We start from the raw sequence: 27,714 nt of genomic DNA, 5'->3' as shown, positions 1-27,714 counted from the left end.
TATATAATAGTTTGCATCTGCTACTTCCAAACTCCCACTCCATTCCTCCCCCAGCCCCCTCCCCCTTGGCAACCACAAGTCTGTTCTCTATATCTGTGAGTCTGTTTCATTTGTTTTTGTTTCATAGATAAGTTCATTTGTGTCAAATTTCAGATTCTACATATAAATGATATCATATGGTATTTGCCTTTCTTTCTTTTTTAAAAAATATTTATTTATTTAGCTGCGCCGGGTCTTTAGTTGTGGCATGCGGGATCTTTTAGTTGCGGCATGCAGGATCTAGTTCCCTGACCAGAGATTGAACCCAGGCCCCCTGCCTTGGAGTCTTAACCACTGGACCACCAGAGAAGTCCCTGTCTTTCTCTTTCTGACTTACCTCACTTGGCATGATAATCTCTAGGTCCATCCATGTTGCTGCAAATGGCATTATTTCGTTATTTTTTATGGCTGAGTAGTATTCCATTGTATATATGTACCACATCTTCTTAATTCATTCATCTGTCGGTGGACATTTAAGTGCTTTCCATGTCTTGGCTATTGTGAATAATGCTGCTATGAACATAGGAGTGCATGTATCTTTTTGAATTATAGTTTTGTCCAGATATGTGCCCAGGAGTGGGATTGCTGGATCATACAGCAACTCTATTTTTAGTTTTTTTTGGTTTTTTTTTTTTGCGGTACGCGGGCCTCTCACTGTTGTGGCCTCTCCCGTTGCGGAGCAACAGGCTCCGGACGCGCAGGCTCAGCGGCCATGGCTCACGGGCCCAGCCCCTCCGCGGCATGTGGGATCTTCCCGGAACGGGGCACGAACCCATGTCCCCTGCATCGGCAGGCGGACTCTCAACCACTGCACCACCAGGGAAGCCCTATTTTTAGTTTTTTGAGGAACCTCCATACTGTTTTCCATAGTGGCTGCACAGGTGTACGTTCCCACCAACAGTGTAGGAGGGTTCCCTTTTCTCCCCATCCTCTCCAGCATTTGCTATTTGTAGATTTTTTTGATGATGGCCATTCTGACCAGTGTGAGGTGATACCTCATTGTAATTTTGATTTGCATTTCTCTAATAATTAGCTATGTTGAGCATATTTTCATGTGCCTGTTTCACGTGCCAATCTCATGTTCTCTTCATCGCAAAATTCTTGTCCTCATTTCCTGCATGTGGAAACTGAGCTCTAGAGAAATGATGTCAGTTGCCCAGCAGAAGGGCATGGTGCTGACGGTCCCTACGAGGTGTCCTGCCAAGTCCCATGGTTCCCTGAAGTGCATCTAAATGGGGCCAAGGTTCCATCCCAGCCAGAGCAGATCTGCCTTTGTCAGTTTCATCAATAGCAAGTCTACATGAGAATGCAGCTAAGAGGGTGGTTTTGCCGCTTCTTAAAAACAGCATTGACGCTTGCTCATGGCTCTATCTTGGCTGGTGGGCTGGCCTGGCAGCAAGATGAACTATCGTGAATCCAGAGTTCCTGTATCCCACGCCCAGGTGTTCCTAGAAATCTTCAGTTTCATTCCCTTTACTTTGGCAGCCCCCATCCCTACTGTCAAATCTATGCCCAGTGTGCCTGGCCTTGGCCCCTGACATGTGACAGGGTTGCCTGGGCCAGCCATTCTCATGAGCTGTCAGGGAGGGGCCGGTGCTGTCATGCCCCAGGTGTTGGAGCGGGAAGTCCCAACCCCCTTCGGAGTCCTGGGCGCTCCTTCTGCCCAAGTGAGCACCCACAGAGCCCACGGAGGGGGTCAATCCCGAAAAAGAGAGATCCTCTGCCCCTTTATATCAAAGCTGGGGGTGTAAAGGATGTCCAGCCCAAACCCCGATCTCCCCTTCCTCCAGAGCAGGTTAGGAGAGCATTCAACAAAGGGACAAAGCCAGGAAAGGGTTAACCCAGGGAAAAGCAGCAGAAGCCAATTGATCCCCAGCCCCTCCAGGTTAGGCAATAAGTCCTCTGAGGGCTGCTCTCGCTGACCTCCCTCTGGCGCCGCAGAGCTGGACGGTCACAGCTTCCAGCCTGTCTGGTGGTGGGGGGTTGGTGCTCAGGCAGGACAGGAAGGAATGTGGTGTGGGAGGGAACCACGGGCTCTGCCTTTTGGGGAGTCCAGAATGGGCAAGGCCCCAGAGGCTTTGTCACCTGACAAGACTGACAGGAATAGGTGTGAGGGACCCTGGGATGTGGAAGAACCTGGGAATCACTCCAGGAAGCTGCAGCCAGTCCAGGCTTCCCTGTGTGTCCTTGGACACTTTGCTCATCTGCTCTGGGCTTCAGTTTCCTCATCTGTAAGATGGAGAGACCAGCACAGCTAAGGTTTTTTAAAAACCAGAAATTGTGTGTGTGTGGTATAATTTTTTTAATAACTCATTTTTTAGAATCGAGGAGGGAGTTTATAGACATTTGGGCATGACTCACGTAGGCTGGGAAACCATCCTGCTATCTGTTTTTCTGTTGCCAATAATCTTTTATAATGTCACAGTTTTATGATGGAATTTTAAGAGGAATGAGCCTTGACCAGCTGGAAATAATGTAGCTAACATTCAGCCTGGATTCCAGTGTCTGAGAGGCCTCATTTAGCTAACTCAGCTCTAGCGACAATCACCTACTGTGGGAGACCAGTAGACTGAGTAGTTCCAGGAGAATCCCAGGTGGCCTGGAGGCTGGGGTCAGGCAGATGCATTGGTCAGCCTGATGCTCAGGCCCAGGAAGACCGTTTGGGCCAGTGGTACCCAGAGCCAAGAGGCTGCAGTCGAGGTGGGAGCTGGCGCTGCAGGAGGCAGATGAGGTGGGCCCCAGTGCTGGGAGATTTGGTGGTGGGGAGGGTGATAGGCACTTTCTGCCTTTCCAGGGAGGAAGTGGGCACCAGGGGCAGGGGATGGAGCGGGAAAGAGCTGGTAGCGAGAAATGGATGGGACTCATGCCTCTCTGACTGAAGCTGTTTCCTCCCCTCTGTCCACTCCCTCTGCTTTCTCTTCTCCCCATGATCCTTGCTTCTAGTAGAAGAGGGACCCAGAGTCCAAGAGCCTGGCTCCTGGTCCTGACACGTCCTCTCAGTGTCTTACGACCTGGGCCAGACCCATTCATAATCTCTCCAGATCTTGGTTTCCTCCTCTGCAAAACGGGGATCCTCTCCTGTCTCTGCCTTCCTCATGGGGTTAGGAGAGCAAATGTGAGACTGCCGGGGAAAGCACCTTGGAAATCGCAAAGCACTCTACAAACAGAATGCGTCTCCATGAAACAGTTATGTAACCCGCTGACTCAGAACCGGGCTGAGCTGGCTCCTGTCCCACCCGGAAGTCGGAAGAGCTGGCTTGGTCACTTACCTGGAGGAACTTAGTTTTACTTTCCCTGTCTGACAAAAGAGGATGATGCCCTACTGTCCTCCTTTTTTCATGGAGTGATGGTGAGAATCAGAGCAGATCGTCTGAGTGCCAGAGATTAATATGTTGTTAATCATCGTAACAGTGGTGCAGAAGAAACTTTACACCCCTGGTCCGCACTTGAAGAACCTGGGAAATCTGGCAACGCCCTCCTTGCATATCTGTGTCTCTTCGCAGAGACTGTGGGTGTCACCAGGTTCTTCCCATCCAGGCTTCTCAGCGCCGCCCCCCCCAGGACCCAGTCACATGCCAAGCTGGCTCTGTCTACGCCTACATTCATGAGCACCTGTCTTTTTGCCACCAGGACTGCCCGCTCTAGGAGGACACTGGGCTGTGAGTGGCACAGACCGTCTTTCCAAGTTTCCTAGCATTTAGTGCAAAGGCTGGAACACGGTAGGCACTCCGTAAATGTGGAATAAAGTATTTTTTTTAATATATTTCTTTTATTTACTAAATCAGAGTTTCTAAAACTGTTTCATCTGTCCTGTAAGATGTTCCACGAAAAAGAAAAGGACTCCTGTCTAAAAGTTCATGAAATAGGAAACCCTATGCCTTCCTTAGAGATTTATCAAGCCCGCTAGCACACTAAAGTCTGTGAGAAGTCCTGTAGTCGAAAAAGTGATTTAATTTTTTTGTTTAACATCTTTATTGCAGTATAATTGCTTTACTAAAGTATGTTTTAAAATTACGTTCTTAACCTACTCGCCCATCACACCTGACCCAGGTCATATACTTCAGGTTCTGTTAACTCCTTTTTTTTTTCTTTAATTGAAAGCAGTAAGAAGTCTGAAACGAAGTCGAGGAATAAGGTCAGGAGGAAAAAAGATCCAGGGGATGTTTAGGCAGCACATCAGGCTGAAAGGTGGACAGGACTTTGGGGTTATGAGTCCTAAATCTCAAGTTCAGGTCCCAGCTGTAACTTACTAGCTGGATTCCCTGGGCTTCAGGACAAGTCTCTTAGCTTCAGTTTTGCCAGCGAGAAAGAGAGGTTCCTTCTTTCCTGATTCACAGCGTTGGAGCAAGAACCGGATGGCATGTGTGGGAATCATAACACGAATTTTTATCGAAATGCACAAGGTCAGAGTCCTCAGGGTTCTATAGCTTGTAGATTACTCTAGCATTTCCCAAGAGGGCCTGAAGAGGGCACTGTAGCCCAGAAGCAGGGTTGGCCAGAGTGAAACTTCTCTTTGGGTCCTGCCCTTGGCTGATTCCTCCCACCACAAGTTCACCCCTACCCTCTCACACACATATAGTTGGCAAATACCCTCCAACGCCCCAACCTGCCCATATTCTTCCTGCCGCAGATTGCAAAACATTCCCTGCTTTGTGCATGTTTGCCGGGGTGCAGGCTGACTTCTCCGTTTTGTGATATAAGTGAAAGACCGATCCCCCCATCCATGTACGATAATGGCCAGGATCGGGGGTTCCCGCACAGTTCTGTGACAGCTTTTGCTATCTACACAGGTCTCTCTCGGGCGTTACTGTGCAGCTGAAACATTATTTCTGGGAAGGAATTTGAAATTGATTGTCAGGGGAAAGGGTAAAATTAGAAGTAGGAATTCCCTGGCCGTCCAGTGGTTAAGACTCTGTGCTTCCACTGCAGAGGACACGGGTTAGATCCCTGGTTGGGGGACTAAGGTCCCGCATGCGGTGTGGCCAAAAAAAAAAAAAAAAAAAGAAGCAAGTAGGGATCAAGTGTGGAGTTGGAGTGAGTTTGTCCCATGTCCCCCATCCCGGGGGAGCTGGAAGGGCTCACGTGGCAGAAATAAGAAGAAGAGGGAAGGGGCTGAGTGCTGGGAGGATGGGGGATCCTGTCATCTTGGCCTCGGGCAAGGTACTTTACTTCTTCATCTGTACCATGGGAATGACTGCAGGGCCATTCTCCCAGGGCTGTGTGAGGAGTAAAATGAGGTCATATAAGTGAACTACCTGCAGTAGCTCTGGGCAGAGCGATTGATCAACAAGATGGTTGTCTGGGAAGTTGGTTCCCACTGTACCCCACTCTACTACTGCCCCTTTGGCAAGTTTCAGGGTAGAGCATTCATGGTAACCATCCCCAGGCAAGGAAAGTTCCACTGGATCTAGAGGGGGCTTGTGTGCTGAGATGGCAAAGGCTGGTGCTGGGCTTGTGGCATTAGAAGAAGCGGCCACAGAGAAGAGGGTCCAGCAGGGAGCACGGGCAGCTGCCGCCAGCCCCCAAAGGGGCCCCTCCTGCTGGCTCCTCTGTCCTTGCCGGCAGCCGAGGCTCACTAAAGACATCAGCCTGGGGACTTCCCTGGCGGTCCAGTGGTTAGGATTCCGTGCTCTCACTGCCGGGGCCCAGGTTCCATCCCTGGTTGGGGAACTAAGATCCCACAAGCCGTGCGATTCAGCCCAAAAAAAAAAAAAAAAGACTTCTCCTGGGCCAGATGCCTACTGAGGACTAGCCTTGAATGGAGCCACGTTATTGACCAGCGCGGGCAGAGCTTGTGGCCTCAGGCCCAGTGGGGTCAACAGGTCAGACGGGCCATGCGAGGCAGCACGTAGGGCCCGGCCCCCTCCACCTCTGGTTTCCCGGACCTGCAGCCTGCTGCCAGGATGGGGGCAGAGCCAGGGAAGTAGGGGTCTCCCGGGAAAACAGAAAAGCCAAGAGCCAGGTTGTGGTTTCAGTTCTTGCCAGTGAGATTGAAAAATACACCAGACTTGGACCCAGTGAGAGCCAGGAGCCAGCCCCCATCCCATCTTCACGGCTCCCACCACCCTCCTTATCCAGCGGGCTCTGCTGTCACGGAGTCCCCATGAGACCCGGAGAATTCATGGCTTGCCCCCTAAATTCTCCAGTCCGTCCTGTCCCTGCTTGCTAGGTGCAAAAGGAATTATTTGCCCTCCAGCTCGTCCCAGCATCACGCAGCATCGCGGTTCTGCAAGGCACTGAGATGAGTATCAGTGTCTCCCCAGCATGGCGCTGTCCCCAAGTTTAAGTTGAACTCTCTGAATTCCTCCTGCTTTGGAGACTCAGGCTGACCCTGTGACATCCTTAGATCTGAGTTGAGCTCTGAACAGTTCCTCTAGCCCCTGAGATATCACCGCTGGCCCTGGAGTGTCCGTGGGACAGTCTGGCGCTGAGCTGATGGCCCATCGACAGGGGTTGGGAGTGGAGGTGCAGAAGGCGTGGCACAGGCAGTGGTGGTGAGCGAGGTGGTGGACGTGCCCGGGGTGGGAGCACCGGGTCACCTGTCCCCTCTCCTGCAGGCCTCCCCTGTGTACAGCGTCAGCTTTCCCCGCAGGAAATTGGAGTAGATTCGGAAAAGTTTGCACAGAGTATCAACAGTGAACGTTCGGAGCGGGGCTGCAGAGGAGGCTGCGTTTGGAAGGGGGACGGCTCCCTTCTGCCAAGGAGAGAACAGGAGGTTACCAGTGGGGACCCCGGCAGGAGAGGGAACTTGGGACAGAATTGCAGCAGGGATTCCTTGGCGGGGCCGTTCTCCCATTTCACAGAAAAGGCAAACACAAGTGCGAGGGAAGGTCCTACACGTACCTGGGCTCCCAGTGCCCGAAGCAGGGAGGTGAGGCTGCGCAGGCCGCTAACAGCTTTGTCCACGTGCAGCTGCAGGGCCTCGGATGGCTGGGACAAGTTGGCCAACAGGGCCTGGCCCTGCAGGATGGCTTCTGAGAGCAGGGCCAGGCCCTGCCAGACTTCCACAGCCTGCTGCTGGACCTAAAGGGAGTGGAGACTTGGAGTTAGCTGGCCCAAGCCAGCCCCGCCCTCCTCCCTCTCGGCAGCCCCAAGCAAACAGTTTTGTTGAATGAATGAATGAATGAACAAATGAATAAATGAATGAACATATTCCATTCAGCCCTCATCTTTGCTGCTCTGTTTCTTCTCTCTATCATTCTCCTTCCTGCCCTAGGAGGTTCCCAAAATGAGACTCCCCAAGAGGAAGGAAAAAGTGAACTCACCTCCATCCTCTTCCAGGCATAGAAGTTAACCTTGGTGTCCGGGACAGTGATGTTCTCACTGAAGCTGCAGCCCTCAGCACAGCCCAGCTGAAATGCACAAGCCTGGAGTCAGGGGCCCCAGGGGCTCCTGCTGGCTTCGCCCCTTACCTAGCTTCCAGGTGTGCACTGGGGACTACCACTCTTATTACTTTTACGGGGGGCTCTGGCTCCCCGCTTCCACCCCTGAACCAAGTGCCGGGGGGGGGGTCCAGGTTCCTGGATCTTGGGGGAGACCCTGGACCCCTGAGGGTGAGTTCTGTGGAAGGTCCTGGGGAGGGGGCCTCACCGTGGCATTTTCGGCCTCCCTGGCCTCCAGGATGTACCTCTCCAGGACTCGGCTGTCACAGATGAGGTGTGGGGGGGCGCCCAGGACTGGGAGGCCCAGAGGAAGCAGCAGCAAGGACAGCAGAAGCAGCAGAAGACATTCTAGGAGAGAGAGCTGGGCTGAGTGTGAGGCCGGGGCTTGCAGGAGAAGGGGTGGTTTGGACCTGCACGTTCACCCATCCCGCTGCTCTGGCCCCGCGAGTCCTCCCGACCCGAACCTTGCGAGCGCTCAGGCTCTGCCTCCTTTGCCTTCATTCAATCCCGCGGCCGCGTGCACACCCCACCCCCCAGCTACCGGCATCCACTTCTCCCGGCCAAACTTCAATCCCGGTGTGACAGAGGCTTCCCCTCTCGCAGATCCGAGTTGTTGCTCCCAGACCCAGGTATCAGCTCCCTCGGCACCCACGTAGCCGCCCCTCTTCTCCCTGGACCCCCAGTCCTCCATCGCGTCTCCAGCTCAGATTCCGACTTTCCCGGGGACTCCCCCAGCCCGGCCGGCAGGTGAAGGCTGCCCCACCCCCCTTGCCCTTCCGGGGTCCTTGGCAAGTCGCAGGTCCTTGAACCCGGCCACCCCGGGGCCAACAGCCCCAGTGGTAAATTCCTCCTCAAACAGGGGCCGGGCAGGCGGGCGCTCCCGCGGCCGGGAGTACTCACCGCGCACCCCCATCTCCGCGCCTCGCCCGGCCCCTCAGCGACCTGGGGCTCGGCGGGTGCCCGCGCCGGGGGCCCGCATCCCGGGAAGCTCGGCGGGGCAGAGCCACCCCGCCGCCCGAAGGAGGGGGCCGCCGTCCGGGGCGCCGAGCCGGGGTCGGGGCAGAGCGCGCAGGGCCCGGGGCCAGGGTCCGGAGGACGGCGCGGCGAGGCGGCCGGCCGGGGTTGGCCCGGGGACTGTTGGCCCGAGGAACTGCGGCGGCGGCCGGGGGTCGGGGCTGTTATCAGCTGTGTGCGTGCGTGTGGGGGGTTGGGGGGGGCTGTGTGCGTGAGGGGTCGCGGGAGGGGGGGGCCGGAGGGGTCAGAGCCGGGGGCAGGACGCCTGGGTCGGGGGCTCGCCGGGGCGGGAGCCGAGCTGCCGCCCCGTCGTCGGACCCCAGGGTCCCGGGAGGGGCGGCTGGGTGCGCGCAGCGGGACGGGCAGAAGGCTGCGCTGCGAGAGCAGTGCCATTCTGGGAAAGGCTGGGGACCCCGACGTCCCCCCAGGGAAGGGGGCGTCCCGGTCTTGGGCGGGGACTCAGAGCTGGGGCTGTCTGGGTTCTTGCGAGGAAGCTAGGGCTGGAAGCCCGGAAGGTGCCTGCGGGGCAAGTCAGCGGCCTCCTTCTCACGATCCTAGTTCTTGTTCTAGAAACCAGTGTTCTTGTTGAGAAATTTAACGGGGCCGCACAAAGCAAGAAATCTGAGGGGGTCTTCTCCCCCACTCCTCACTTTTGAGGACCCTGAAAACCCAGAAATTGAACTTTTAGGTTAGCCTGCATGGTAAAATTCTTAGGAACTCTGAAATAGAGTGAACCCCCAGAGTGATGGCCCTTGGGATTTGCAGCTAAGCCTTTGTGGCTTCTAGGAAGCCCTGAGGCAGCGGGGGAGCTCCCGGGGGGGGGGGGGGGGGGGCGGGGGGGGCAGGAGTCCAAGGCTAGCTGGCTTATCAAACCTTGGAAAGTGGCCTGAGTCCCTGAGCCTCAGTGCTCTCACCTGTCAAATGGGCCTCATGAAAGCACCAGTGCCAGCTCATGCAGCTTTCATAATAGACAGGGAAGTCCTACAAATACCGGCGGTTATTTATACGTTCATTCACTCCCTCCCCAGTCCCATGATATTAGAGATACTTTATTCATGCGTTCAGTGCCTTCTTTGTGCAAGACAATTGACTAAGAACTTTTCAGGACAAAAAGGTGTTTTGAGCCCTAAGTCCTGCCTCCTGGAGTTTGTAGTTTACAATAGAGATAAGGTGGGGACACGGAACTGTGCACGAGGACTGGAGTGTGCAGATCCGAGCTGTGAGAGTTTGGAAGAGGGGGAGCTCACCTCTAGCTGGGAAATCAAGGAAGATTTGATGCAGGAGGTGACAACAAGCTCAGCCTTGAAGGGTGGGTAAGATTTCAATGGGAAAAGATGTGAGGTGGGTGCAGAGGCCGGTCCAGCCAAGTGCTTGGTGGGTCAGGTGTGTTGGGGCGAAAGGTGGGGTGGGGGAGGGAGAGGTGGAGATCAGACTAGGGTGGCGGTTAGGGAGAGGTCAGGTTGTGAAGGGCCTTGAATGCCCCTCTGAAGAATTTGGAGTTTGTTTGGAAAGATGGGAAGTATTCATTCATTCATTCATTCAAGAAATATACATATAAGAGTACCTACTCTTGGCCAGAGACCTGGGGATAGAGCAGTGAATGAAACAGACAAGAATGCCTGCCCCGGTGGAGCTGACATTCTAGTGGAGAGATGGATGATAAACACAGAGAATGAATAAAAGATAGAGGAGCTCCAATGGCTAAAAGAACTAAAAAGGCCCAGGAGTGTTGGAGGAGGTGGCAATTTTCGATGAAGCAGGCAGGGATGCCTGCTGAGAGGTGACAGAGGTGAGGGAGGGAGATAAGGGGTGGGGGGAGGAGCCTGATCAAAGAGGGGTTCAGAAAGATGAATGCGAGGGGTGGGGAGGCAGAGGCTTGTGGGAACTAACGAGGGCCCGAGTCGCTCCCCTGCCCTCCGCTCACTGCGAGCCTGCTCTCGGGGTCCTCCCCGAACCTGGTGTGCGGCTGCTGTGGCTCTGCACACCTCACTACGTCCTCTGGTCCCCGTTTCCTCCTCAGCACCCAGGCAGCCTCCCAGCCCCACTTGGCCCTCAGAGCCCAGCTCTGGGACAAGATCCCAGCTGTGAGACAAGCACACGCACACTCACGTCCACACACGTCCGCACATGCGTTCTGTCCCGACCCACAACACACCCCCCAGCCTCTGCTCTCTGGGTCCCCTGACTCCTGCGTCACTGCCCTGACCTGACCATGGAGAGGGGCCGGGGACAGATCGGGGGTGGGGGGGAGTAGACACAGCCGGAGGAGAGGAGGAGCCGTTCGGGCTGTGGGACCTGCTTCTGCCCTCACACCGGTTTGTCAGAGGTCCCCAGGCCCCTGCCTTCGAGAAAGGGAGATGGGCCCTGAGCACCCAGCCCCTAGCTGCTGGGGCCTGCTGGACAGGGGTGATGCTGGCTCATCCGCTGGGGCTTTGGGAGAGAGAACTGCGATGCAGCCTGGAAGAGAGGGCAGAGTAGAGGATCTCAGCTCACCCTGCACCCAATCCCTAAGCTGTAGTAATCCTACCAAGAGGGCAGAGGCTGGTTTAGGAGCCAACTTCAACCCAGGTGCTTGTGGATACTGCCCAGTAGGGTCCATGCATCCAGCCTTGACAGCAGGGGCCCCTGAGGAGCAGGAAGCTACCCAGGGCTCTCCCTCCGATGCCCACCACCCCCCTGCCAGTGCCCCTCCATCTGCCTGTTTGTATTTCTCTGGCATGGGGCTGGACCAGTGCCAGGACCACCGCGGAGGGTCTCCGCACCATCCCCTCCAGTTATCCCCAGCCCTGCCACTAGAGCAACTTTCCCACTGAATAGCTCGTTCGTGGCATTCCCCAGAGCAGGAGCCTGCAGCGGCTCCCGGTTGCCTCTGAACTAAGACCCTCTGGGCTCTGCCATCCACCTACCTTTCCAGCCTGTTCTCCCACTTTGCTCACTCCCACTCGCCTGCATCACGTGAGCTCAGTTAGATGGTTTGCTGCTTCCTGCCCTTCGCTCACTATGTGCCTTCCACCTGGATCACCCTCCCCCTCCCACTATGGCTCTCAAAAGCCCAAACCCAAGCATTACCTCCTCTATGAAGCCTTCCCTGATACCCCGGCAGGAAGCTGTCTCCCTGCTCTGGGCTGCCATCCTTTATGTCCACGTCTTAGGCCTCTCCTGGCCGGGCCACCATATACAGCTGTCACGGCTGAGCACTGCACAACTCCAGGGGGCGCCATTCATATCGACCCTGATGAGAATGGTACTCTCTGGAGTCATGCAGCACAGGTGCTCTGATAACCGGAGGAGAGAGCAAAGGACAGTGTAGGCAGGTCTTGTTCACCTGGGTGGCACTGGGCACCCAGCATGTTGCCTGTTTATGGGCTTCCCTCAAGTGTGGTTTGCATTGTGTGGTCCCTCCACTCCAGACACCCCAGCCAGAGAATGGGAGACCTAGAGGGAGGAAGTGAGCTCCTCATCCTCTGAATGCTTGCTGGAGCCATGCCTGGACAACCTAGCTCTGGGTTCGTGGGGGCCTCAGAGGCCTCCATCTACTTCCTGAGCAGGCAGCCCCCCGAGGCGGGGTCTGAACCAGAGGATGGCGGGGGTGGAGGCAGGCTCTGTTCCATGGAGTCTTCCTGGCAGCCAATTCAGACTGAAAATCCAAGAAGCAAATTTACAGCCCCCTGAGCTGTCGCAGACCCCCAGGCAGCACGAAGTCCCAGCTGCCTGGAGTCGTGTAGGGGACGAGGGGGGCCTCTGGACTTCTCCTCCCTCCTCCTTTCCAAGCAGTGGCTTCTCAGCTGGGCTCGGGAGTTCAGCCAGCAGCCCAAAAGACCTTCTGTGCTGGGAAGTGAGGTGGCCGGGACCTTGGAGGGTGCGGTGGGGGAGGGCTTCCTGGCGCTTGGGGAACTGGGAAGGGAGTGAGGACTTGGAGAAGGGATTCCTGCCAGACAGCAAAAGGAAGTCCTGTGCGAAGGTCACTTTGGAGAAACTGAGGGAAGTTCTGCTTACTTGGCCACAGAGTAGCCAGTAGAACCAGACATCCGGGTTTCTGTTCTCAGCGAGCAGCTCTGTGGCTTCAGCAGGCTAATGGGGCTCGTCTGGCAAACAGGGGAGCCCAGATTGGAGGCCTGAGCTGTGCCACTAGCTCCTGACGTGGACAAGTGGCGTTACGTCTGAGCCTGGGGATGGTAAAAAACTCTAGTAATCGCTTGCCAGGGCCGTCGTGGGATTATGTAATGCCCGGCACGGGGTAATCAATAAATGCTAGCCATTAGCACGGCGCCCTCCGCTTTGCTGTGGCTGCTACCTGGCTTTGGAGGCCTGGAGACCAAATCTGCAGCATGTTCGTCAGCCCTCCTCCGGCGTCCTCCACTGTTCCCTCTGGGGAGCTGGGCGTGGGTTCACGACACCTTATCTCCGGTGTTGTACCTTTACCAAACAACTCACTGGTAAAGGTCAGGGGGATAGTGGGGTGCGGATGGAGGTACCGCCGGGTGTACACATCCACTGCTCTTTGCAGAAACTTGCCACTGAACAAAACTGAGTGAAATGGCATCACTGTGGGAGCTGGGGGGTGGCGGGGGTGAAGACACAGATATCAAGACAAGTTTCACACTTAGTTTATTCAAAGCCTGGGGCCAAACAGGGGTTTCTTGTCCCATTAACATGGGTCTCCTCCCAAGGGAGGCCCGGAGAAGTCCCAAGGACGTTGGACTGCATGAGGCCTGAAGCATTACCAGGCCAGCTTCCTTGGTTACTTGTCTCTTGCCTCTCCTCCAGTGCTTGAGTCCTTGAAGGAGGGCGCCCACAGCACCAAGACCTCCACCTTGGGATCCAGAAACACTTCCCCAGATTAGGTTTCTATGAAGTGTCAACCCCATCTTAGGATCTCTTGCTCACAAGTATGGCTGGATATTCCCAAGCTCCTTCCCATGGCACCCATCCTTTATCAGAAGACAGAGCTGCTAAGTTGGTCAGAGTAGCTTTCCTGTCCATGCAAAAATAAAACTAGAAAATCCTAACTTAAAACACTACTGGCAATATCAACGAGAGTAATGTCTTTCTCCCATGTAAGATCTTTGCAGGGGTGCAGTCGTGAACACAAAAGTTTCATTTTGTTAACATGGGGCTTAAGGATTTTGCATGAACTCTATTTTTTTAAATTTTATTTATTTAATTTTTGGCTGCGTTGGGTCTTCGTTGCTGCGCGCGGGCTTTTCTCTGGTTGCGGCGAGTGGGGGCTACTCTTCGTTGCTGCGCGCGGGCTTCTCGTTGCGGTGGCTTCTCTTGTTGAGGAGTATGGGCTCCAAGCACGCGGGCTTCAGTAGCTGTGGCACGCGGGGTCAGTAGTTGTGGCTTGCGGGCTCTAGAGCGCAGGCTCAGTAGTTGTGGCACACGGGCTTAGCTGCTCCGCGGCATGTGGGATCTTCCCGGACCAGGTCTCAAACCCAAGTCCCCTGCATTGGCAGGCGGGTTCTTAACCACTGCGCCACCAGGGAAGCCCTGCGTGAACTCTTTAGGCTCTTCCTACTTGGAGGAACATAGGCCAAGATCTACTCAAGGTAGTTTATAGAAGCCTTAGACATACTCTTAAACCTCCAAGTTTAGCAAATATTTTCCCAAATTGTTCATGGTTCACTGATAACCAATGAGTTACAAGAACCTATTGCTTGACAGAGGCATCCTCCGATCTGTATATAGGCAAGACCTTCTGTTCGTGTCTTATTTCATCAACCAGCAAGTAATTTTAGTACTTTCAGGAAAGTATATTTTTCTTGCAGCAAACAAGATTCATAGACTCTGAGCTGGAAGGGACCTAGGACATCCCATGAAGGTGAACTTCCACCCTCTGCTTGCACACTTCCAGTGAAAGATATTTGGTGTTTCTAAGGGAGCAGAGACTTGTTATAGGGTAGCCAATAACAAGCTGTCCTCCTGTGCATGCATACGTCCAGCCATTCATCTGTCAGATATTTATTAGTTACTGGATGGCACAATGGAATCGCTGCTTCTCCTTGAAGTCGTCTCAGCAGTTTGATAAGGAACTCCCCTGATCACCCCACCTAGGGAACAGACCAAAGGAACAGGCTTTGTAAAAAAAAAAAATAACGTTTTCCTGTTACAAAAACAATACAGGATCATTGACCAACTAAAAAATATGGCTAAACCAAAACACGTCAATTAAAAAGCACCCATAATGTCATTAGGAAGATGGAGTCATAAGTGGTCATTTTCACAGACTTCTCTCTTGGTGGGATAACATTTGCCTCACCCCCAAATCTGTGTAGCGGGATATCTCTTCCCTAAGGAACTACATTTGACACATGCCTCTAGTCCAACTTCCCTATAGGCTCCAGGGTTTGTTCCCCGAACTCCTGACCAAGCACTGGGAACTCACCTAGAAGGATCATCCGCCCATCCAAACCAGTTCACGTGCTCTGAGGGCCTCCCTTCTTCCCTGCCACGCGTGCCACGAAGTAAAAGCCGACAGGACTAATAACCCAGCCTTGTAAACCAAACACACACAAATCACCTTCCTTCCCCTCTCCCCATCCCCATGAAGAGGCTCAAACCATTCCTTAGCAAAATGGCTCAAGCTAACAATAGTAGCCCTTACTATTTTTTGAGCCCTTACTAATGCTAGGCCAACTCCAAGCACCACGTAAATGATTTGTCTTTTTAAATCTGTCCTTTTTCCTATTAGTTTTTAGAGAACCAGGAGTTTATACCTCTCCAGGCAGACCTGGCGCCTAACACAGATTCCATACAACCAGTGGACGCTCAATAATACTACGGATGACGAGAAAAGGTCTACACTCACCTCCAAGACGAGCATTTCCAATTTGGCCTCTGGGGATCTGTTTTTGAAGTAGGAGGTCATTTCGCACTCTCTGTGGGCTCCATAGTGGTTGAGCAAAAGGGAGGGAAACTGCACCTGGACACGCCTTCTACCCCCATCACCTCCCAAGCTGTGATGGAAGACACTTCAGAGAACCAAAGAGGGAGGGAAGCAGAGGCCGGCACTGGCCTCCCTGCAGAAGGAATGCAGAGCTCCCTGCCCGGTCCACCACGCATGGACGTCAACAGATGCGGGAGCTTTCCCCACGCCCCCTACCTGCCCTCACACCCCTTCTTCCTTCGGTGGCAATGACTAGGGGCTGTTTCCGCAGACCTGCCACTGAGGGAAGCCCCACTGGCAAGCAGTGAGAGAACTCGGAGTAGAAACAACAAACAAATAAGCTGGGAGACGTAGCTGCCAAAACAAACCAAATGCAAAAGGGCTGCTGCCACCACCTCTGCTGGGCCCAGGCCAGGAGCAGAGAGCGGAGCACATACGTGCAGGGACACACATAGTTCCCTCCAGCTCCCTGCCGGCTCCCCACTCCGTTACTGGGGGCTCCTGGACAAGGGAGTCTTGCAGTCAAGGCTGATAGGGAGGGACTTCGCTGGCGGCGCAGTGGTTAAGAATCCGGCTGCCAATGCAGGGGACACGGGTTCGAGCCCTGGTACGGGAAGATCCCACATGCCGCAGAGCCCGTGCACCACAACTACTGAGCCTGTGCTCTAAAGCCAGCAACCCACAACGACTGAGCCCACGAGCCACAACTACTGAAGCCCGCGCACCCAGAGCCCATGCTCCGCAACAAGAGAAGCCACAGCAATGAGAAGCCCGCGCACTGCAACGAAGAGTAGCCCCCACTCGCCGCAACTAGAGAAAGCCCGCGCAGCTACTTTCTAGCTGCCCGAGTGACCCTCCAGTCCCAGAACACATCCTGCTTGTTCATGAATCCCCTCTGTGCACACTGATCCCTCTGTCTGATATGCCCTCTCCCCTCTCTTCTGCCCGGCAAGCTACTTTTCATCCTTCAGAACCCACGTCAAAAGGTGGAACCACCTGAGACCTCACCAGGAAGTTAGCCAGTTCCTTCTCCACACTTCTGTATCGTGGCTATTCTTCTTACGTAACACATCTTACTCATTTCACAAAAAATTGGTATATCCACCTTCCCAACTAAGTGGTGAGCTCCTTGAAGGCAGGGGCCATTTCATACCCATCTTTGTATCCCCAGGGCCCAGCCCAGGCCTCGGCTTACAGCAGGCACTCAGCATGTATTTAGTTGTTAGAATGAAGCTAGTCCTTCTGTAAGGAGTTCACTTTCCTGAGTGGCTGGCAGTCACTTCCGCAGCATGAATCCCTCGTCAACAGGAATACTCAAGCCAGAGGGAGAGGTTTTGTTAAACGAGGAGGCTAATTTTCAGAACCCCAAACCAAACTGCCTTCCAAATTCTGTTACTAACGTTTAGATCAAAGGCTTTCAAACTCCTGTGACCTCGCCCAACAGTAAAACTGATGTCATAACCAGCACGTATGTGTCTATATACACATCTATAACTGAAAGTGTCAACAAAATATTATCATTGAAGTTGTACTTTTTTTTTACTTGCTTTTTAAAAGGCTTTGACCCAGTAAATTGATTTCAAGACCCACATATGGGTCACCACCCACTTTGATAAAAACTGCTTTAGGTGACTTGTTTGATAAACATGAAAAATCAGATCCTCCTACAAATATCCCAACAAAAAAGTACTTATGACCTGTGTGCCCAGGAATTCAAAGGGAAGGCAATCCTTTCCTGCTTAGAACAGCCCAGCCACAAGGGTCTGAAGGGCTCTGGACCATAGCTGTTTAGAACAATTTGGGCCCCACAGGACCAGGAATCAAATGAAGCAGTGTCTCAGTCCCTACCCCAGGCTGACACAAAGGAGGCCCCCATCTTTGTTTGCCCTCTTCACCCTTAAACCCTCACCCTTCCTGGGCCTGGGAACCGCCAGCAGAGAACCTGATGCTTTCCTAGCATACAACTACACCCCAGCTGCACTCCAGCAGGTGAGAGTATATACTTTATCTGCCCTGCCTTCTTCTGTGAGGATGAAATATTTTAAAGCAAACATTGGAATTGTCAGGCTTCTGCACTGTACTAAAGTTTGTTTTAGGTTGCAGTGTCCGTAGTACAATTTATGCTTTCTGTGACGGCAGGAAACACTGGGGTGCCCCTACTGTACCTAAATCCTTGTAAAGTTCTTTCCTACTCTCCTTTCCAGAATTTACACAGGGGAGAGGCAGTGCAGCGTGGTGGCAGGGCACCAACACAACTTGATACTTTTTATTGTATACGACAATGGTTACAGACCACAAAGGTTCAGGAGGCCCCACTGCTTGGGTCAACAAAAGACAGTATTTGCCCTCTCAATTCAGAGTCCTCTGGGCTGCGAGGGGACAGGCTTTTTCCTACATGGCTCTGGAAGAAGGTCCAGGACAGTACTCAGTACAAGAAGAGCCACATCTGAGCCTAGCTGTACGGGGGTGGGTGGATAAGGTGGGGCAGCCTCATCTCAATCACTTGGGTGTGACCCTGAAGACACGGATGTGGATGGCCGAGTTGTTGCGGATCCGGGTCAGCGGCTCTCGCGTATCAATCTCTGGTTCCAGTTCATCGACAAGCTCCACGGTGGAGGTATTGGCAGCCACCTGCAAGGACCCGAAGCTGCCAGCCTGCAGCTGTAGGGCAATGTTGATGGCGCGGTTGATGGCCAGGCCCAAGCCGTGGATGTAGATCTCACTGCATGCGTTCTGACCCCGAGCCCCTCCATCCAGCAGTTTCTGGCAGCGGGCCAGCTGGGCCTTGAAGTCAGTCTTCATGTTGACATAAATGTCATTGGGCCTCCGGGGCAGGCGGTGGGGGAGCCGCTTCCGCAGGGTGTACTCCACCGGGTCCAGCTCAGCCTCGACGGCTCCGCGGGGCTCTCGGTTTTCGGCCATGCTGTGTGCCCTGGCACGAGGAAGAGACGAGATCAGCCAGGGGTGACGAGCGACCAACGCTTCCTTTCCCACCCCGTTTCCTGCCCAAAGGGTGAAGCCGGGAGAAGGCGCACTCGACGCCTCTATTCCCTTCCACTCACCTCAAGCTCCCGCATCTCCCCCACCCCCAGTTCCTACTCATTCATCACATCGCCCCCAACCTCCAGGCCCCTCCACCGCCCCCTTTCCCCAGCTCTTCCGCGCCTACTCTCTCCGGTCCACAGTGCTCTCCACGCGCCGCGGCCCGCTCCCCTGCCAGGGCACTCAAGCGTTGCGCCGACCGGCCGGAATATAGGGCGCTTCTCGCGACCCCCAGGCCCCAAGAAGGAAAGGTGAACACCGCCGGAACGCTCGAGCGCGAGAACCCAGCCGGCTCCTGGCTCCTGGCTCCTGAAAAGGGTGCCGAGTGCGCACGCGCGCTCGGCCCCTGCAGCCAAGCCCGCGGAATCCACGAATCGCCTTCCCGGCCTTCGTTCTCCCGCCGCTTCCCTGAGAGCTCGCAAAACCGCGCGATGTCTTTGAGTAACGCGAGGCTTCCGGGGGTGATGGGATCTACCACGTGTACGCCTCCCAGGCGGGGCGCAGAGGCAGGAGGCGTGTACCAAGTCGGAGCTGGGGAGGGTCTGGGAAGGGGAGGTCAGCTTTCCTGGGCCAATCCGAGTCCCCGGTTCGCGGAGGTGTCCCGAAGGGGAGAGGGGAGGAGAGAAGGCTATTGTAGGGGCGTGGAGGATTTGGGGGTAAGGGTCTTCCAAAGATAGCAGGGAGGGCAGCGAGTTCCATAGAACGTGATCGCGAAGGGGTCTGAAGTCAAGTCTGCCCTCTCACGTCCATCGCAGTTCCTCGGGTCAGAGGAAGTGTGGCAGAGTTGGCAGAACTGACCTCCCGCCCAAGGTTCCTGTTGCCCAAAGACTGAGGGCGGGTAACGAGTGGCGAGGCCCGGCCCTTGGCGGAGGACAGCTCTCCGGGACTCCTCTGCAGTTCACGGGGACCCGTCCTCCTTCCCTGCCTCTGGCAGGGCTGACCTCCCAGGCCAGCCCCTGGGGACGCGAGCTATGAACCGTAGGTCCAGCCTTCACAGCTCCCCTGGGCCCCCCTGACCCACTCGCACCCCTCCACCACCCCCACCCGCCGCCAGCTCTTCGGTCACTGCCCAACACCTGGGAGTACGGACGTGCGCCCCCTGGCGGAAAAGTGCAGGGCAACACCTGGGGGTTGGTGGCTCCCCAAGACCAGTGGGAAGGGGTTTTCTGCCCAGATTGGTTTAGCTTCTGTAGAGTTCCATTTGAAAATGAGTTAGACCTGCAGTGAGGACCTCAGTTCCCTCATCACTCAAATGGGGATGAGAATTCCTGTCTTGCTACTGAGTTGCAAAACTCAATATAACCTTACAAACTGTAAGCCTACACGTCAGCTTTTTTTTTAATTAAAAAAAATTTATTTATTTGGCCGTGCTGGGTCTTAGTTGTGGCATGCGGGCTTTTAGTTGCAGCATGTGGGATCTAGTTCCCTGACCGGGGATGGAACCCGGGTGCCCTGCATTGGGAGCGAGGAGTCTTAACCACTGGACCACCAGGGACGTCCCTGAGCTGGCATTTTTATGCACACCGCCCCCCCACCCCCACCCCAGACCTCTCTCTAGTTGCCTGGGGTAGAGTCTGACTCCATTTGACTGGAGGTTGGAAAGAGGCCAGGCTCCTGAGAACTTCTCTCCCAGCACCACTTAAATCCTGTGGTTCTTTTAGCTTCAGATTCTTACAAGTTTGGGGGGTTATTTGGGGTTGAAGAGGAAATGCTGGCTACAACCTTACTCCATCTCAGAAGTGACATCTGAACAGAGTTTTGATGGACAAACAGGAATTCTTCAGGGAAGCAAGGAGTATTCTGGAAACACTGAACAGTATTTTTAAAAGAATGGAAGCATAACCTAAGCTTCCACCTCAAGGAACTAGAAAAAGTAAGGCCAAAGGGAGAAGATGGGAGGAAATAATGAAGAGCAAATATAAATGAAACTGAACACAGAAAAACAATAAAGAAATTCAAACCAGAAGCTGGTTCTTTGAAAAAGTCAATAAAATTGACCTCTAGCAAGACTGACAAAAAAGAGAGAACAAGAAAAAGAAGACTCAAATTATGATTATCAGAAATGAAAGAGGGGATAGCACTAAAGATCCCATAAACATTGAATTATACTTGGAGAACAACACAAACAACTCTACACACATAAATTTCACAGCTTAGATAAAATGGACCAGCTCCTAGAAAACAAACTACCAAACTAACCCAAGATGAAATAGATCATCTGAATAACTCTGTAACTATTAAGGTAATTAAATTCATAGTTAAAAAAAAATTTAGAACAAGAAATATCTAGGCCCACATGGTTTTACTGGTGAATTCTACCACGCACACAAAAAAAGGAAGTAACACAAATTCTACACAATCTCTTCCAGAAAACAGAAGAGGAAGGTACATTTCCTAATTAATTTTATGAGGCCAAAACCAGACAAAGATAATACAAAAGAAGAAAAATCACAGATGGATACCTCTCATGAACAACACAAAAAATCTTCAACAAAATGTTAGCAAACTGAATCCAGCAGTATATAGAGAATGATATACCACAACCAAGTAAAGTTGATTCCAAAGATGCAGGACTGGTTCAGTGTAAGAAAACCAAACAGTATTATCTACCATATTAACAAGTTAAAGAAAAAAACACATACGATCATGTCAATTGATACAGAAAAACCACTTAACATAATTTAGTGCCCACTTATGATAAGAGCTCTTAGCAAAAAGAGAATGGAAGGAACTTCCTCAACCTGGTAAAGAGCATCTACAAAAAAACTACAGCTTCCCATCATACTTAATGGTGTAAGACTGGACACCTTTCTCTTAAAATCAAGAACAAGGAAAGGATGTCGTCTCTCACCACTCTCATTGTTGGAAGTCCCAGCCAGTGCAATAAGGCAAAGAAAAGATTGTAAAGGAAGAAAAAAAACTGTCTCTATTTGCAGATGACATGATTGTGTATACATAAAAAGTCCCAAGGAATCTAAAAAAAACATATAATTAATAAATTAGCTTATTAGCAAGTTTGCAGGATACAAGATTAACATACAAAAATCACTTGTAGGGCTTCCCTGGTGGCGCAGTGGTTAAGAATCCGCCTGCCAATGCAAGGGACACGGGTTCGAGCCCTGGTCCAGAAAGATCCCACATGCCACGGAGCAACTAAGGCTGTGCGCCACAACTATTGAGCCTGTGCTCTAGAGCCTGCGAGCCACAACTACTGAAGCTTGTGTGCCTAGAGCCCGTGCTCCGCAACAGAAGACACCATTGAGAAGCCCGCACACCACAACGAAGAGGAGCCCCCGCGCACTGCAACTAGAGGAAGCCCGTGCGCAGCAACGAAGACCCAAGGCAGCCAAAAAAAAAAAAAAGTTAAAAAAATCAATTGTATTTCTATGTACTGGCAATAAACAGCTGGAAACCAAATTTTAAAATCATTTACAATCACTCCAGAGAGAGAGGGGAAGGGGGAGGAGGAAAGGAGGGGGAGCGAAAAATATTTAAGTATAAATGTAACAAAACATGTACAAACTCTGCTTAAAACTACAAAATGCTAATCAAAGATCTAAATTAATGGAGAGATATACTGTGTCCACGTATTGGAATATTCAACATAGTATAGATGTCAATTCTCTCCAAATTTAATGCAATTCCTATGAAAATCCCAGCAAGAAGTTTTGTAGATGTAAATAAGTTTATTGTAAAATTTATATGGCAAGGCAAGAGAAGTTAAAGCAATTCTGAAAAACAAAAAGTTGGAATCACACCACCTGATTTTAAGACTTACTGTGTAAACACAGTATCAAGACAGTGTGATATCTGCCAAGGGACAGACACAAAAATCAATAAAATGGAATAGAAAACCTAGAAATAGATTCACACAAGTACAGCCAGCTGATTTTTTTTTTTTTTTAAGAAACTGTTTATTTTCCATCAACCTATTTCCATTTTAAGAGCTTGTGGAAGAACTGCTTAAGACCACTCAGTGCTTGTTCCCACCCACTCAGCGGCCTGAGCAGTGGGAGCTGCAGACCAGTGTTCAGTGGCAGGTTGAGCACTCCAGCCTCCAGTGGGGAACTGTTGAAGAGGCACGGGGACACCTGCACACCTTCGGACCAGTCCACCACCTGGACTGGTAGCAGTGAACTCAGGAGCTGGAGCAATCCATTCACCCTGAAATTCCTCCTTGGTCACAGCCTTCTCAGCTGCTGCCTGCTCATCCTTTTCAATCTCTCCAGGATCTCTGTAGAAGTAGAATCAGGCATGACCTCCCATGGGTGTTCACGGGAGATGGTGCCACGCACGCGCAGAACTTCCCCGGCAAGCATCTACCACATCAGACCCACTGGGAAGGAGTGAGCTCCCTTGTTGTTGCATGGGATGGCAATGTCCACATTATCGCAGAGGAGAGTCTGCGTTACACAGAGCAATGGTAGACAGGTTAACGTAAGAGGCCTCTGGGAGAGGCAGGTGGTCAGCCCTGGGATCAGTAACCACCGGAAGTCTTGGCTCCCGGAAGGCTGCCTGGATCTGGTTAGTGAAGGTTCCAGGAGTGAAGCGGCCAGCAATAGGAGTGGATCCAGTGGCAGCAGCAAACTTCAGCCCAGCTCACTGGCCAGTATTCCTGGAGGATATGACACTGACATCAGCTGGGTTTTCAATGGCAACAGTGGCATGAGCTGCCAACAGAAGCTTCTCCCAGGTTCTCTTCAGATTTATTATGTAGATGTCATCACTTTTCCTTTTGCAGGTGTACTGTTCCACTTGGAAGCCAAGGTTGGTGCCACCTAAGTGGGTTCCTGCTGCAAGGAATTTGAGGACATCCTCCTCCTTCATTTGCAGGGCATCAAAGGCTCTGGAAATTGTGAAAGTTTCCCTTTAAGTTACGATGGGAGTCCAGAACAACGCCGTATGGACCCCTGTCTGGCTGGCGCGGAAAAGCCAGCCAGCTGATTTTTGGCAAAGGTGCAAAAGCAGCTGAATGGGGAAAGAATGAGTCTTTTCAGCAAGTGGTGCTAAAACAACTGAATAAATAGGCAAAGAACTGAACCTCAGCCCTATGCAAAAAATTAACACAAAATGGATGGTAGATCTAAACATAAAATGGAAAATTATAAAACTTTTAGAAGAAATATAGGAAAAAAGTCTTCATGACATAGGGTCAGGTAAAGAGTTCTTAGATACAACTCCAAAGGTATGATCCATTAAAGAAAAAAATTGAGGACTTCCCTGGTGGCACAGTGGTTGGGAGTCCACCTGCTAGTGCAGGGGACATGGGTTCGAGCCCTGGTCCGGGAGGATCCCACATGCCGTGGAGCAGCTGAGCCCGTGTGCCACGGCTGCTGAGCCTGCGCTCTAGAGCCTGTGAGCCACAGCTGCTGAGCCCACGTGCCACAACTACTGGGGCCCGGCGTGCCTGAAGCCCGTGCTCCACAGCATGGGAGGCCACTGCAATGAGAGGCCCGCACACTGCAGCGAAGAGTGGCCCCCGTTCGCCACAACTGGAGAAAGCCCATGCACAGCAACGAAGACCCAATGCAGCCAAAAATAAATAAATAAATATGTGAAAAGTAATATATGGTTTAAAAAAAATTGATAAATTGTACTTCATCAAAATTAAAAACTTTTACTCTGTGAAAGACCACCCAGCCACGGACTGCGAGAAGATACCTGCAAATCACATATCCAACAATGGACTTGTATCCAGAATAAAGAACTCTCTAAATTCAAGCGTTAGAAAACAACTCAATTACGGACTTCCCTGGTGGTCCAGAGGCTAAGACTCCGTGCTCCCAATGCAGTGGGCCCGGGGTTCCATCCCTGGTCAGGGAACTAGATCCCACATGCTGCAACTAAGAGTTCGCATGCTCCAACTGAAAGATCCCGCATGCCACAACGAAGATCCCGAGTGCTGCAACTAAGACCTGGCGCAGCCGAGAAAAACAAAACCAAACAAACAAAAATAGAAAATGGGCAAAAGTCTTGAACAGAGGGTTCTTTAGCAAAGAGGGTATAAGGATGACAAATAAGCACATAAGATGTTCAACACAGCCATTATGGAAATGCAAATTAAAACCATGATGAGATGCCACTGCCCACCTATTAGAATGTCTAAAATTAAAAATTTTGACAATACTAAGTGTTTAGGAGAATGCAGAGAAACTGGATCTCTCATACACTGTTTGTGGGAATTTTCAATGGTCCAGCCACTCCAGAAAATAGTTCAGCAGCTTCTTCTAAAATTAAACATACACTCACCATATGACCCAGCAAGAGCACACATGGGAATTTACAAACTCGTACACAAATGTCCACAGCAGTGTTTGTAATAGCAGTGTTTGTAAAAGCCCCAGACAGGAAACAACCCTTGTGTCTTTCAATGGGTGACTGGTTAAAGTGTGGTACATCCCTACCATGGAATACTACTCAGCAATAAAAGTTGGATCAAGGAGACCCATTAGGCTGCTGGAAGACTACGTACATCCTAGAACAATACTGTGCTGAGCAGCTCAGAGTTTACTGTGGAAGGCAAACAAGATGAGCAAGACAGTGCAACCGCTGCTCAGCATGGAGCATGGATAGGGTTCAGTGGACCCTCAAGGAGGTACAGCCAATATGACCTTGGGGGGATGCAAGATGTTCCACAGGACGCAATGGCTAAGGTGAGGCAGTAACGTCTAGCAGTTGGGCTCAGATCCTGTGCAGTACCTCCTGTTACAATGGAGAGGTCTGGGAGGTCTGAGCCCTGGGAGATAGGGAAGTAGGAGGGAACCAGCAAAGGATTCAGAAGGAGCAGCTGATGAGGTAGGAGGAAAACCAAGGGATACGGTGATCTGGAGGCCAGGTGAAGAAAGCATTTCTTGGAGGAGGTAGTGACCAGCTGTGTCATATGCTGTTGGTAGGCCACAGGAGATAACAAACCAGTGGATTTAGCAATGTGGTGATTTTGCACTGGTGACTTGACAAGCATTTACACTTGATTGACCAAAGAACTTAGCTGTTAGAAAAAAAAGGCAGAGAGTTTGGCTGTTTACTCTTACTTGAGACTTCCCTTTCATCTCGATAAACCATCTAACCACAACTCTTTGTTTAGTTCAAAAGCTTCCAAATTCAAAATAACACAGACCAAGGCATTTTACAGCATAGTCTTTTTTTTTTTTTTTTTTTTTTTTTTTTTTTTTTGCGGTACACGGGCCTCTCACTGTTGTGGCCTCTCCCGTTGCAGAGCACAGGCTCCGGACGCGCAGGCTCAGCAGCCATGGCTCACGGGCCCAGCCGCTCCGCGGCATGTGGGATCTTCCCGTACCGGGGCACGAACCCGCGTCCCCTGCATCGGCAGGCGGACTCTCAACCACTGCGCCACCAGGGAAGCCCTACAGCATAGTCTTGAATAAACCTGAATAAACAAAAATATCTTAGGTCCAAGTGATTTTCTTCATTCAAATTCTTTTCTTTAATTTTGTATGGGAGATTCACAGTTCTGATTTGTTTCCTTTCTCAGAGAGGGTGCTTATGCAATTCAATTTCCACAGTGTCATCAGCAGCAAACGCATTCTCACTTTACGGCTGGGGGAGATTACTTGGCCAGGATCACAAGCTGGTATACAGGAAACCCAGGGCGACCGATCAATTACTCCAATCTTCTACCTTGGAGTCCAGCGTGCTCTCCCTGACACAAAGCATCTGGTAGGTAGGTAGGTACTACTGTCCAATCAAAAACATTTTCATGATAGCATTCGAAGCCCTCAACTTAAGTTTCACTTCACTTCTCATCCAACTAGCAATCCAGGTCCTCTTCTCCCATCAGCCTGGCTTGTCACTATTCTAAAGCTGATGCTCACTTTTCTTAAATCTACCCAAATCCTGCCCTTCCTTCCTGCTCAGCACAGGCCACCACTGTCCCTGACTGCTTCCCCTTCACAGGGGTTTCCCCCCTCTTTCCCCTGTACCATTTCTCCATTATAATTTACAATCTCACATTTGCTAATTAATCATTAAAACAGGCCAAAAGGCGAAGACCTTATTCAGAGGGTAGGACACATCTAGGAAAGTGGGCGGGGGGGGGGGGGGGGACAACAACAAAAGCTTTGGAGTAAGAAAAAACAGCTGTCATAAACTTGAGAACTTTGTTCTAGAAGAACTTGATTGGAGATTGGATTCTGTTGATATATTTTCACACAGTTAACAATGTGAATATTGTGGACCCAGAAGGCCCCACTAGCTAACATTTGTGGAGTGCCTGCCCTATACCAAGCACTGTGTTAAGTGCTTTACCATACAATCCAGAGACTCCGAAAGGAGTAAAGTTGCCCAAGGCCACGGTCAGTATAGGATGGAACCAGCACATAAGCCCTCGCTTTAAACAATTGCATTTTCCAGCCTGTGAACAAGCAGCTTCACTGACTACACTGAGGCAGGAATCCTGACTGCAAGAAAGACAAGGGAACTGAAAAAAGCAGACACGAAAACTATAAGTGCATAGAAACCTGGGGTGTGCTCCGTGCAAGAACAAAGGGCCTTCCTGGTAGCTCCGGAGGTCGGCGCTCCGTTTTGGCGAAACACAGAGGACTCAAGTTCCAAGTCTGAATTTACCCTTCCCTGTCCTGAGGATTATATTGTTTTTGGTAACGGCTGTTTTAGGAAGCTGGGAAGTAGAGTATACATTCTGGCGTAACTTCCAAAGAAAACGGTGAAAACACACACAAGACTTTTTCATCCTCAAAAGTTCAGGGAATCGGAAAAGTCATTCTTGAAAACCTCCTTTTTAAACAAAGGCGGTGTCAATCTACTTCTCACATTTGCATAGTAGTTTCTCTCTTTCCGAAGCCTTTCACACTCACCTATTTTAATTCTTTCAGCACTCCGGAAGGGAGTGGAATGGGGGCCAGGGATGGGGCGGAGCAGAACATCAATACCTTACTATAAAACAGAAACTGAGGCCCGACACCGTCAACTCCTTCGCCCCCGAGGTCTAGGGGGCTAGTCGGTGGCGGAGCCAGAAAGAAACTCCAGATCTCACCAGCCAGTGCTGCCTCGGACTTGTTTCTAAACCATTAGGTTCCTCGTTTACTTCGTATACCCCGGGGATGTCTGACGAACACACCTCTGGGTTGTACGTGGTCTCCTTCAATCCAGGCGGGCTTCCCGGAGGAAGCCGACCGTCCGGGAGGCGGGCGATGCCGCTAGCGGCGGCCTTCGTCGCGATGGTCGCGCATCGCGTGCAGGGGGGGGGCAGCCGGGGAGCACCCCGGGGACACCCTCACAACCCCCCGGCCCGCAGCAGGCTGTGTCACGTGAGGCACCGGGCTCCCAGGTCACGTGCCGGGGGGGGCTCGGGGGAGGCGGGCATCCGGGCCGCGC

The 27,714-nt window shown here is 52.0% G+C and overlaps 2 protein-coding genes and 1 pseudogene across 4 annotated transcripts; all 3 read right to left on the bottom strand.

Annotated features, from left to right (window-relative positions):
- Nucleotides 1-6,013: 6,013 nt before the first annotated feature.
- On the bottom strand, nt 6,014-8,547 carry EPO (erythropoietin). The gene is made up of 5 exons (XM_033839789.2): nt 8,322-8,547; nt 7,630-7,769; nt 7,305-7,391; nt 6,883-7,062; nt 6,014-6,733 (listed from the first exon to the last, which is right to left on the bottom strand). Exons 1-5 carry the CDS (start codon nt 8,332-8,334, stop codon nt 6,575-6,577), a joined length of 579 nt encoding a protein of 192 aa, XP_033695680.1. The 5' UTR covers nt 8,335-8,547; the 3' UTR covers nt 6,014-6,574.
- A 9,010-nt stretch (nt 8,548-17,557) lies between these two features.
- Nucleotides 17,558-27,631, bottom strand: POP7 (POP7 homolog, ribonuclease P/MRP subunit). Of its 3 annotated transcripts, none has more exons than XM_073791962.1 (2): nt 27,458-27,631; nt 17,558-18,253 (listed from the first exon to the last, which is right to left on the bottom strand). In XM_073791962.1, the coding sequence occupies exon 2, from the start codon at nt 18,241-18,243 to the stop codon at nt 17,821-17,823; it is 423 nt and encodes a 140-aa protein (XP_073648063.1). In that variant the 5' UTR covers nt 18,244-18,253; nt 27,458-27,631; the 3' UTR covers nt 17,558-17,820. The 3 variants fall into 3 exon arrangements, with proteins under 3 accessions (XP_073648063.1, XP_033696702.1, XP_033696703.1); XM_033840811.2 differs by lacking the exon at nt 27,458-27,631 and adding an exon at nt 18,487-18,773; XM_033840812.2 differs by lacking the exon at nt 27,458-27,631 and adding an exon at nt 18,491-18,767.
- LOC101317154 (small ribosomal subunit protein uS2-like) lies at nt 22,253-23,232 on the bottom strand (annotated as a pseudogene).
- Nucleotides 27,632-27,714: the final 83 nt, after the last annotated feature.

Source organism: Tursiops truncatus, chromosome 15, assembly GCF_011762595.2.
Source record: "Tursiops truncatus isolate mTurTru1 chromosome 15, mTurTru1.mat.Y, whole genome shotgun sequence".
Lineage (NCBI taxonomy): Eukaryota > Metazoa > Chordata > Mammalia > Artiodactyla > Delphinidae > Tursiops > Tursiops truncatus.
The sequence above is the reverse complement of the archived record's forward strand: the minus strand, read 5'-3'. Positions and strand labels throughout refer to the sequence as shown.